This window comes from Magallana gigas, chromosome 3 (genome assembly GCF_963853765.1).
Source record: "Magallana gigas chromosome 3, xbMagGiga1.1, whole genome shotgun sequence".
Classification (NCBI taxonomy): Eukaryota; Metazoa; Mollusca; class Bivalvia; order Ostreida; family Ostreidae; genus Magallana; species Magallana gigas.
The window spans coordinates 42,870,088-42,882,925 of record NC_088855.1 but is presented as its reverse complement, the minus strand read 5'-3'; the positions used below and the strand labels follow the sequence as shown (position 1 = coordinate 42,882,925).

The 12,838-nt window shown below is 36.2% G+C and overlaps 1 protein-coding gene across 14 annotated transcripts in view; it reads right to left on the bottom strand.

Moving 5' to 3' along the window:
• LOC105336025 (piezo-type mechanosensitive ion channel component 2) overlaps positions 1–12,838 on the bottom strand; it is a 49,132-nt gene that overhangs the window by 18,925 nt on the left and 17,369 nt on the right. For 12 of the 14 annotated variants that reach the window (XM_066079905.1, XM_066079911.1, XM_066079908.1 and 9 more), the window contains 16 exons: positions 12,573–12,746; positions 10,830–11,003; positions 10,281–10,481; positions 9,764–9,965; positions 9,481–9,579; positions 9,106–9,277; positions 7,292–7,477; positions 6,598–6,655; positions 6,307–6,409; positions 5,443–5,454; positions 3,088–3,247; positions 2,483–2,646; positions 2,095–2,219; positions 1,795–1,854; positions 1,598–1,646; positions 1,294–1,457 (listed from right to left, as the gene is read on the bottom strand). In XM_066079905.1, coding sequence (XP_065935977.1) covers positions 1,294–1,457; positions 1,598–1,646; positions 1,795–1,854; positions 2,095–2,219; positions 2,483–2,646; positions 3,088–3,247; positions 5,443–5,454; positions 6,307–6,409; positions 6,598–6,655; positions 7,292–7,477; positions 9,106–9,277; positions 9,481–9,579; positions 9,764–9,965; positions 10,281–10,481; positions 10,830–11,003; positions 12,573–12,746 — 2,103 coding nt within the window. The remainder of the gene's footprint in view (positions 1–1,293; positions 1,458–1,597; positions 1,647–1,794; positions 1,855–2,094; positions 2,220–2,482; positions 2,647–3,087; positions 3,248–5,442; positions 5,455–6,306; positions 6,410–6,597; positions 6,656–7,291; positions 7,478–9,105; positions 9,278–9,480; positions 9,580–9,763; positions 9,966–10,280; positions 10,482–10,829; positions 11,004–12,572; positions 12,747–12,838) is intronic. The other 2 variants (XM_066079906.1, XM_066079918.1) reach the window with 1 other exon arrangement.

Sequence of the window (12,838 nt, the reverse complement as noted above, 5' to 3'; positions counted from 1 at the left end):
CAGCATTCAAGCCTGTCAGGTGCATCAGTATCATAAGACACACCATCCATGGAAGTCTGGTGAAGTAAGGACACGTAATAACTAAGATATAATCATCAGAAAGCACCTGTTTCAAAAACTTTATTTAACCAGCTCTTAAAACCTTAACCTCGTCCAGCATCCGAAACCTATGGCTCAGATTCAGCATTCAAGCTTGTCAGGTGCATCAGTATCATAAGACGCATCATCCATACAAGTTTGGTGAAGTTAGGACCTGTAATAACTAAGATATAATCATCAGAGGGCACCTGCAACAAAAACTTTAACCAGGTCTAAAAACCTTAACCTCTTCCAGCATCCGAAACCTATGGCTCAGATTCAGCATTCAAGCTTGTCAGGTGCATCAGTATCATAAGACGCATCATCCATACAAGTTTGGTGAAGTTAGGACCAGTAGTAACTAAGATATAATCATCAGAGGGCACCTGCAACAAAAACTTTAACCAGCTCCTAAAACCTTAACCTCTTCCAGCATCCGAAACCTATGGCTCAGATTCAGCATTCAAGCTTGTCAGGTGCATTAGTATCATAAGACGCATCATCCATACAAGTTTGGTGAAGTTAGGACCAGTAGTAACTTAGATATTGAGCACTATCAATGGGCACCTCAAACAAAAACTTTAACCTGCTCCAAAAACCTTAACCTCCTCCAGCATCCGAAACCTATAGCTTCGATTCAGCACTCAAGCCTGTCTTGTGCATCAGTATCATAAGACACACCATCCATGCAAGTTTGGTGAAGTAAGGACCAGCAGTAACTTAGATATTGCTATCAAAGGGCACCTGCAACAAAAACTTTAACCTGGTCCAAAAACCTTAACCTCCTCCAGCATCTGAAATTTAGGACCCAGATTCAGCATCCAAGTCTTTCAAGTCCATAAGTAGGTCCAGATGCATCATTCATGCAAGTTTGGTGAAGATAGAACAAGTAATAGCTTAGATACAGGACCTGCAACAAAAACTTTAACCAGGTCCGGACGCCGACGCCACCGCCGACGCCGAGGGTATAGCATAACCTCCCCTTGACTTCGTCTCGGTGAGCTAAAAACTGAACACAATCTAATGATTTCACATCAGTTTATTCCATGAGTGTATACTAAACATACCACTGAATGTAATAAAGCCTCTATCTTAAACATTGCAAATCAATTTCTCATGACTAACTGAAGTACCTTTCTTGTATTAAAAAAGACGATTTACAATGTATCAGGTAACCTATTACAGTAAATAGACAGAAGGAGAGATAAGAGATACCTGAATCAGAGCCTTTTGAGCTTTCATTTCTTCTTCCAGTTTTTTTGCTACCATGCGATGATTGTTGGATACCCTATCAAACTTTTGTATCATCCAATCTACCAAACTTTCCAATAACATTTTGATCAGTTTCAGAATATTTGATATTTTTTCTAGTTTGGAATCTGTAAAAAAAAAAATAGATTTTTTAAAAAGGCAGGAGTTTTATAAATAAAAACATCTTGTCAAAAAAATCTAGTCAGAGTACATTGCATAAAGTCTTGTGGATATAAATAAGACTTTACAGTTGTATAATATTTCGTACCAGACTTGTCTTCCTTTACTTCTGAGCCTGTTTCATTACCCTCTTCATCCTTCAGATAGACACAAGTATGTACGAATGTGAAAAATGTTCTGATGCATGAGTATACATGTTTATTGTATAATAAATTGACTCTTCCATTTTCTATGAACCAAATAGTCCACTGTTCCACATTATTTATTCATTATAATTTCTCCTACCTCATTTTCTCCTTGCTCCACTGCAGCTTTGGCACCGGACTCTATAGCAGTTGTGATCAGCTACAAAAGAGGATTCCAAATACATCTCATAAAATTTTTTTGTATCAATGTCCATCAACAGCAGTCATATTCATGATTAAGGAAAGTCAATCTTCTAATGACAATTAGATGTCTTAAAAGTGATATTACTATACAGCAGTTGACTTCCAGTTGACATGAAAAGTCAATTATTCTACAGTTTACAGATAATTAATTCCTTCCCAGCAGTATTAACTGAGGACTACAGAATTGTCCTTTTACCTTTAGAGGATCTGCTTTGTCCTCCTCCTCCTCCTCAGAATCCACACCAATTGTGATACTTGTCGGGTCCTCAGTATGAGCCGCACTTTCATCCTCAAAGAGATAGTAGTCGCCAGACCGGATTGCTAAAATATTGCATCACAACCAATTAGCAAGGCAGTCCTTTGCAAGTAATTTGGGTATATGGTCCTACATGCAGTACCTACTAGTCATAAAGTACCAGGTACTACCATGAATTTTTTCAATGATTAATATGATAAAAATATAGATTCTAAGTGATAAGATGATTTCAAACTTCTCTTAATTCTGTATGTAAGAACAATCATTTAAAAAACCACCAAAATAAACAAATTCTATGTCTGATTAAATGGTCAAGATCCTAAATTACCTTGGAAATGCTCGTCCGGCTCAGTGAAGGCTTTGTTACTGCCTTGGATTCTCTTGTGTCGAAGGATCTCCATCTTCTTCTTGATATTCTCCAACACTTGCCTCTCCTCTTCTCTCTGTTCTTGTACACGAGTCACTAGTATATGGTTGATGAGTTCTGCACCCCTGTATCATAAATAGATCAGTCAAATACTAGTGTACGATATCCTCTTAGTTTGAATTTTCATTTCATTCACAAAGACAGTTTTATTAAACCAAAACTCTAGTATACACAATATTTCTTTGTTTGAATCATTGCTTACCGGTATTCAGAATTATATAAAAAGATTTGGCCACTATTAATTCTGTACATTTGGTTAATTTTATCCAAATGTTGGTGTATGCAATGGCATTGAAACAGTTTTACCCATTGCAAAATTTTTTACCGAATCTACAGTTCAAGCACAGTACAATTAAATTTTTTTTTAATTAGCCCCATTCTATTGCCTGAAGGTACCAGTATATGGCAAAACTGTTTAAAAAAACCCCTCTGTATAAAGTTTCTACTCAGCTTTAGTTTTTTATGTACCTTTGCCCACACTGTAATTTTGACATTTTGACACAGACCTGGCAGCAAGATCATTCTGGGCCTCAGCACTTGCGATGATGTGCCGGAAGTAGTGGCTGTTGTAGATCCTCAGCTGTAGCAGCAGGAAGGTAAAACAGACCACGTCCCAGCTCAGGCCCGAATCATCCTTCTCCACCTTACAATCAAATCCATCAGAACCTATACAAAATACACACAATAAAATCATTCTTCTATGCATTACAACCATTGCCATTGGAACCTATACAAAAGAGACACAGAAAAATCACCCTTCTCTGCCTTACACTAATAATAATAGCAAGTAATCATTATAAAATACACTGAAACAACATACTGATATACAAACCAAAGGTATACTACAGGTTCTTTTTCTGCAACTCAGATAATGGGGGGGGGGGGGGGGGGGGGGTTACTGGCCTTATAAGATTCATGGCTAGTAGAAGGATTCTGTTAATTTTGTTAGCTTTTTCATACCTTTCAAGAGAAATTCCAACTAACAATTTTTAATGACATTCATATGCATACATGCTGAAAATCTGTTAGTTCTTTAATGTGTCTTTTGAAGTAGCAAGCAATATGTACACATGTAATTCTAAGCAACCTTTTCTTACATATATTTAGCACCTGCCAGCTCCGACATTTATTGTCAAGTCAAACACGATACAGTTCATTTCTTAGCATCTACAAATTCTTTGTAATTAATATAAACCTTAATGTAACATCATACTCCTACTACGGTAATCCATCTCATCCATACAACTTGTTATGGGATATTCTTGTTTGTTCCCAATACACACAACATATTGTTTGTGTTATTAGAAACTAGAGATTGCTTTAATATAATTAGATATTTGTATTTTGGTTTTTAAGATCAAGGGTTCATCATATTTGATAGCCAAGGGTCAAATGTGTCCAATAAATTTGACCCTAACTAACAAAAAAGCTTTTTCAATGCATCCACAATACATGTACCATACTATGATGGGACTATTTACTACCACAAATGTATTGATAGTAAGTTTGTTTGGCTGTCCAAAAGTACAGTTAAATATCGATATCTCGAAGTTCGGGGGACCACGGAAAAACTTCGAGATATCCGGGTGTTCGAGATATCCGAAGTCGAAATTCTTCGACTCCATTAGCGTTTTTGTTTTTGTCCTGACATGTTAACACAGGAAGTCCTTATATGCACTATAATTTGAGAACCGATATGAACGGAAAAAAAAGACGGAATATTGAAACGATGTTTTATTTATAGACATTTATAGACATTGCACATATACACTTAAATAAGAATTTATATGAAACATATATTATTCATTAAGTAGAAGTTCACTTTGATCATGCATCGATATCGATTATACGATAATTTACGCTGCGCTATTTGGTAATTGAGTGACCGTGAACTTGTTTGCTTTATAGGTAGCGTGCATCATTATTCATATTATCGGGAATGTTAGGGGTGCTTACTTTTGGGAGCTGTGAACTTGTTTGTTTTATCAATCACCGGAGTAGTTACCCAAGCTGTTATAACAATTACCGTGTCATCGATAGCTGCACTGGCTAAGCGTGGAGTTAATAGACTATCAGTCTTGAGAAAAGGTGTGAATTGCCGCGGGCAAGAATAACGAGGACACGACATGCGGGGTGCGATTAGCAGACCAGAAAATTGACTTCACTTCGAGATAACCCAGGTAAAATTTGTTATTGGGACCGTAAACATACTTCGACATAAGCGGGGTATTCGAGATAACCGTATTCGAGATATCAGTAGTTTTTTAAATCATATATATAGGGAAAACGGCCGGGACCGGCGGCCGACTTCGACATAACCGGGGTATTCGAGATATCACATGTTCGAGATACCGATATTTACCTGTAATTCAATTTTAAAATACATATACTTATACTGCAAGAAGTTACATAACAAATTGATTCATCAGAATTTTACTCTCTACCTCCTCACATTATCTGGGATAAGCATTGCGTAAACTAGCGCTCTCTAAAAAACAGGCATATCAACCTTTGAATATTAGTTACTGCAAAATCATTAACCTCAGTTACGTATATTTCAAATTTGTAAGCAACACTTTTCACATGATATCCTATTTCAATATACACATAAGATATAAAGCTTTGATGAATTTTTGATTAATTTACAGTACTAAGACAAGTAATTAGTATATATATGTTGATAAGCCTCTTTTCTGGCAGTATGTTGCACATGTATGAGAAATAGGAATCTGTTTATAATAAGCACTATTTAGAGCCATATACAGCTGTGCCGGGGGGAAAAAGCATAGGTGTTCTATATAGCCTAGTCTTAACTATTCTAGGTTTGCAGTACTAAAAACATGCAGGGATAAAACACCAACCTTCTATCACACCTGTAAAATGTTACCATATTTAGTGATACATTTATCATAAATGACCAAGCATACATGAAAAAATAGTAAAATTCTACTCTCCTTAACAACGCATATGCATAAATGTGTAACAAAAAATGACATATACTGACACGTTTCAAAAATGGTCATGAATTTCAATGTTTCTTTTTTGCAGAAAATGAAATCTATATGAAAACATTAGCTGCAGGTCTGAAGTTCCCGGTCTGAAAAAATTTGGATGGATGACCTCCCAGCTACAGTGCTTCCCATTGTAAAAATCTGCAATTTACGGTGCACAAAAAACTGCGCTAGTTTTGGACTGATTAACTTTATTTTCGAACAAATTTTATACAAATATTTGATTCCAAAATTTTTTTGGGACATTTGACTATAGATACCATCACTTTACTTGCCTCTGATTTCTTTTAAACACCATCACCAGCCCCGTAAATTGAAGTGGTGCAATTTGTTTACATGTAAAAATGGCGACTCTCGATCTCGACGTGAATTTAACATACTTCAATTTCTGAGATCAGTTAGCGTGGTTAAGAGAAAGTTTTAGGCAAGTTTTAGGCAAGTAAAATCAGTAGTAAATTGACTGAAGAGTTTATTGGTACTAATTTTTTCCACAGAATTTGTGTGTAAATAAGGTTAGTCCAAAACTAGCGCATTTTTTTGTGCGCCGTAAATTACAGATTTTAACCATGGATGGCACTGTAGCTTCCAGATCGTCCATCCGAATTTTTTCAGACCGGGAGCTACATACCTGCAGCTAATGAAAACATGTGCATTGCTAAAAAACATCCCACAATAAATTTCTTGTCCATCAGGTAAATTACATCAGGTACTCACCTGGCGAGTAGGTTTTGGAAGGTGATAGACAGGTAAGGCCCAGAAGCTGTATCAGCCAGCACTGGTTGTCATACAGGTAGTCAATGTAAACACAGCCCAAAAGCTACAATCACACCAAGGAACAAAACACTCAACTCATATTCACACTTAACATTGATTTTCAACATTTTAAATTATGGATCCCTCTACAATAATTTTTTAATAAAAAAGTTTTTATCTATTTTTTTTGGGGGGGGGGGGGGGCATATGCTCATAATTTTTTTATTTGAATAAGATGGTATATGTACATACCTGCAAGGAGGCTTTAAGGAATATGACAAAAAAGGTGTAGCACAAGAATGTGTTCCAGCTGTAATCAGAAAATAAGGACATTTATTGAATGACCAATGGTCTATAATACCGGTATATCATTGTTACCATAATTTACTGCTTTGTGAAGTACAGATACATGTAAAAAGAAAGAAAAGGCAACAAACATGTTTCAACTTTTTCCAGCAAAAGCTAAGCTATACTATGTCACAAGTTTCTGCTTTCATCACATTTTGTGTAATACATGTACCTCTCAATAATCATTATCCTTTGAGCCCAAACTACATCCATTCACTTCAATGAAAAAAGACCAGATTATCCATTTTGAAACACCCACTCTTCCGCTTCAGGTTTAAATACATAACCAAATTAGAAAGTCTATGGGGATTTCACATTGCAAAAGTCATGAGGGTACCCTGGATGATAACACTAAAAAATTGTTCAAGGTGTTTTGAGTACTTCTAAATGGAGAAAAGATCTAAACATTTCACATTTTGAATCTCCGTACAATGTTTGTTTTTGTCCCTTATGATTTGAATTCTATTTCTTGACAGGTATGTATATTTTAATTTTTAAAAATCATCAAAAACTGATGAAAGCAATAACTTGGAACAGACTATAGAATGATTTTGACAGAAAATGTTCTCTCCAGTAGACACAATTTACACAGACGTACCTTCTCCTGATTTTCCTGAGAGGCTTCAGAATGAACTCCTGACCGTACCACATAAAACAGAGCGCCCCGATGATGTAGCCCATACTGAACAGGTTAATCCGGGTGGTGCCGGCCAGGAAGATGATGTACAGGGTCACCCAGTACATGTAGGAGAAGAAGCCGCTCTTGACCACATCCAGATAGGACCTGTAGACACACAACGGCACAGTATAGAAGTCATTCCTTCCAATAAGCCTTTGCTTATTACAACATCAATGTGGGTAAAGGATTAGATCAAGAGCAAGCTTTACATTAGTTTATTTCTATCACTCTACATAATATACTTTGTTATTGATATGAGCATGTCACTTTAAAAAGAGGTAAAATATCTTGTGCTGTGGCACATCAGCAGCATTACATGCAAGCCACTTAAACATACGAAATCAACTGAAACACACAGTAATATCAATATTTCTGGGTTACATGCTGCGTTTTATTGGTCATCACACAAATGAGGTAAATAAGGAATTGTTATTCTGGGAAATGGACACAACAAAACCATGACAACACTTTAAACAGTGATCTTTAGACAAAAAAACACTTGTGATATATAAGGTACCGGTAAGTGGAACAGGGATGCATGACCACAAGTAATAAAATTCACACTTTAGAAATAAACAGCATGTTTAAAAGACACCGGGATATGAATTTGGTTAGTCACATGATTAAATCCTGTGAAGCCCTAAGGGCTTCTCAGAGATTTGATTACTGAACTTACCAACCAAGTTCATTTACCATTGAATTTTCAACATTGATGTTTGTTTCTTTTTATGTTTTATTACAACAATTCAACCATCATAAGCGTGTGCAGAAATCATTATGTACCGGGAGTCATTAAAAAGTTCACCAAAGATTGAACATTTTTGCTATTCCAAATGTTCATGTAGGGAAGCATATTTGCAAATTTAAATATTTTAAATTGAAAACTTGATGCTTATCTAATGGAATTAATATCTGTGAGTTGTACACTTATTGCCATTTACAATAAAAATTGGGAAAAAAAATAAATATGAGATCCATTGATGGACTGGAACTGAGGTAGTCGTTGAATTAGTAATACAAATGGACAATTGAAATGTCAAGTCAGCTGAAATGTGCTTCAATATTAATGAAGCAATCTGCCATAAGATTCAAAAGCATTTTGAAGATGCCTACCTGTATTATTACCAGGTTTATCATCTTGTACACATTTATTAACACTTAATAAATACTGTTTATAATGAAAAATTCTTTGTTACACTATCAGATGATTCCCTTGAAAGCTACATAATTCAAACTTCCAGTCTTTATTTTCAAAGATCAAAAGACAAAATCTAAACGGATAATCAAAACTGGCTGAAAGAGCACTGGGTGAAGGCAAATCTGCTAAAACATTAGCTATAGGTGATATAACACACTCCACAAAAAAATCCTTTATTATACATACCTCCTAAGGCTGAGAAAGCATGGGTTTCATAAGTAAAATATGAACTGTTAATATGATGATCAATTGACCTTAATTTTTCCACATGTGCAAGAATTCACATGTAGAGTCAAAACTAAGAAAACACAATTATTACAGTACTGTTACATATAGTTACAAAATACAAAGCAGTACAACCAGGACACACTGAAGCCTTGTATAAACCACTGAATGTAACAGAGAATAGCAGAAAGTTGGTGGATTTAAGCACAGAGAAAGACCACTGACAATAGACTTATCCAGTTTTCTTTACAAAACTTAGTTCCCCACTGAAGTAGACACATGAGTTGAGATATCCTCCAGTGTAACTTACTCGTGGATGGTGGTGAAGTCTTCCACAGGGATGGGCATGTTGGCCTCAACTTCTTCCAGTATGTCTCCATTGCTGCCTCCACCGTAGGAGTGGGAAGTATCTGAGTGGGCGTGGGCCTCTGTCCGGAACACCTGCCACTGTAGACACACAAACAGCAGCAGGAAAAAGTCCCCTACAAAATAAACATAATAACTGAGAAACACACCTGGAAGATTCCTAGGAATTCTTTCATCATCAAAGAGAATTTTACATTTGCCTTATTGAAGAGACTACATGACCAATTGCAAAAATATTGTGTTGGGCAAATGAAAACACTGGGAGAATTTGTTAATTCTAACTTGGTACAATTATTTTGATGATATTTTCGTAACTTACCTATAAGCTTGTTCACATCAGGTGGATCAAAGTAACTAGGAAGGTAGAGCCATGTTTCTAGGTTTTTTCCTGTCTCTGTGGTGAATTTCCAAGGGTATTCTGCAACAAAAAGCTTATGATAAAAATTTCAAATATGAAAAACACAATATTTTAACTCTCTCTCTCTCTCTCTCTCTCTCTCTCTCTCTCTCTCTCTCTCTCTCTCTCTCTCTCTCTCTCTCTCTCTCTCTCTCTCCACAACAGACTATCAAGCTTTTCGGAGTTGGAATATGTGTAAAGATACCTATACAAGCCCCTGGAGGGAAGCCTAGGCAGAGAATGTACTGGACGGGTAACAGTACGGTCAGGATGATGGTGAAGATGGGCCAGACCAGGGCATTCTTTCGTCGACTCAGCAGCAGCAGTATTCCCAGACAGATGGAGTACAACACACTGTAGGCGTCCACTCTCACACAGATCACAGTGGCCATCATGATATAGCAGATCTGTCAGGTGGTCAAAATATCAAATTACAATGGTACAATGTAAGTACATTTCAAAGACAGGAAATACAATAGACAATCTAAAAATATGAGATAATTTAATGAAGAACAGATGACCCAAACCCTCTCTGAAATAATTGCCTGTAATCATTACAAGTACATGTGTTCCAAAATCCTAATTTCATTTATTATTTTTACCAAATGGATTTATTTCAAAAGTTTTATTTCATGCATGAGTTTATCTAAAATACTCTGTAGTTGACATAGTATCTTAAAATAAATATGTACAGCATATATTGATTCCACTCAGTGACAAACCTCCAATCCAAATTTGTAAAAGAAGTAGTTGGCAAAATACTTTGCACAACTCAACAAGTTTTTATCGGCATTTTTGCGGTTGGTGCTACTGAAGATGACTCCTTTAGGGATGTCAGCGATGCTGGTATAGAGGCGTCGCCGAGCCTGTCTGTAGAAGATCACTCGCTCAAATATCAGTATCACCAAAATCAGGATGTAATTCTGCAATACAAGAAGTTAAATAACTATTTCAGACAAGGTTAATCCTCAAGATGTACTAATTTGTGTTCCAATAGAATTCAAATCTATAATACAAGTAATTTTCCAGTTAGGCACTGATAATAACTAGTCTTATGATAAATATTCACAAATTTGAGGGATGTAAATGTTTACTTTAGTCTTTCTTACAGCTAATGGTCCATAAAATAATATTCTCTCTCTCTCTCTCTCTCTCTCTCTCTCTCTCTCTCTCTCTCTCTCTCTCTCTCTCTCTCTCTCTCTCTCTCTCTCTCTCCTCTGCTCTATAATCAGTTTATAAGATAACAGAACGTTATCATCCCTAGTACTTACTCTGAGATAGTATGAGAGGACTCCTTCTTTATCCAGGCCCACCCACTTTGCATTGTTGACTGTGCCATTGCCGAATGGATTGATGACTGTTTCTGCTGGTAGTAGATCAGTCAGGTTTGTTATGTTGGTCAATGGAGCTGGGGTTGTTGATGAATTGACACCGTCATTGGTGATCTACAAATACACAAATAATCAACTACATGTAAATCATAGTCTTTATATACCAGTATACTGAACGATTTGATCTACAGAAATGTGCATGATTTTGTAAAAATAAACAAGATATCTGTGAGCCAATGCTCACTAGTGATACCCCCGCTCTGATGTGAATATGCAAAATAAGCAAAGTCGACATTTAACAGAAAGCTGGCATCCGATTGGTACAGAAATATATCCCACAATATGGCATGCCTAAACAAACAGTGTGTTAAAATTTCAAGCATCTGCGATAAATAGCTGCTGAGAAATCTTTGAGGAAAATTTGTTTGAAAATTTTGGCTAAAACAAGATATCTGTGAGCCAATGCTCACTAGTGATACCCCGCTCTGATGTGAATATGCAAAATAAGCATAGTCGACATTTAACAGAAAGCTGGCATCTGATTGGTACAGAAATATATCCCACGATATGGCATGCCTTAACAAACACTGTGTAAAAATTTCAAGCATCTGCAATAAACAACTGCTGAGAAATCTTTGACGGAATTTTGTTTGAAAATTTTGGCTAAAAATAAACAAAGTCGTCATTTAAAAGGAAGTTGACATCCAATTGGTACAAAAATATATCCCCCGATATGGCATGCCTAAACAAATATTGTGTAAAACTTTCAAGCACCTGAGATAAATAGCTGCTGAGAAATCTTTGAGGAAAATTTGTTTGAAAATTTTGGCTAAAATAAACAAAGTCGTCATTTAACAGGAAGTTGACATCCGATTAGTATAAAAATATATCCCACAATATGGCATGCCTTAACAAACACTGTGTAAAGATTTCAAGCATCTGCGATAAACAGTTGCTGAGAAATCTTTGACGGAAATTTGTTTGAAAATTTTGGCTAAAAATAAACAAAGTCGTCATTTAACAGGAAGTTGACATCCGATTAGTACAAAAATATATCCCACGATATGGCATGCCTATACAAATATTGTGTAAAAATTCAAGCATCTGCGATAAATAGTTGCTGAGAAATCTTTGACGAAAATTTGTTTGAAAATTTTGGTTAAAAAATAAGCAAAGTCGTCATTTAACAGGAAGTTGACGTCCGATTGATACAAAAATATATCCCACGATATGGCATGCCTTAACAAACACAGTGTAAAAATTTCAAGCATCTGCGATAAATAGTTGCTCAGATAAATGCGACAGAAATTTTTGTTACGGACGGACAGACAGACGGACAGACAGACACACAAGGGTAAAACAGTATACCCCTCTCCTTCAGAGTGGGGGTATGAATATCAAATCAATTTCTCTTATTAATGCTTGATAACTCACTTTCACACATCCAATTCAACAAAATGGATCTTATTCACTCAGTTTCAAGTGTGAAGTGTAGACTTTGTTTTGTGCAAGTAATAGATTTTAAGGCTTTGTATATGAAAAAAACAGACTTCCAGTTTTATGTGTGAAATGAATTACAATTGTATGCATGAATAAGACATTCAATTTTGTTGGTAGCATCTTGTCTTTGATCACAGCTTGATACAACCTGTTTCACATGACAAGGAGAAAGTTCAGCCTTACCGTGCAGTTGGAGTTCCAGTACTCCTTGTCAATGATGCTGAGCTGGTAGATCATTTTGGCTACCATGGCAATGGACACCCATATTCTACAGACATGTAACATCACTGTCCATCCCCTGGTGATGGGCATAAACACCCCCAGGATGATCACAAACACCCCTCCTATGGCAGACAACTAGGAAATAGAGGATTAAAACATTGATTGCAAGTCAAGCCTTCAAATTTATGCATACAAAATTTGCACAAAATTTACGCTCTCCACGGTAA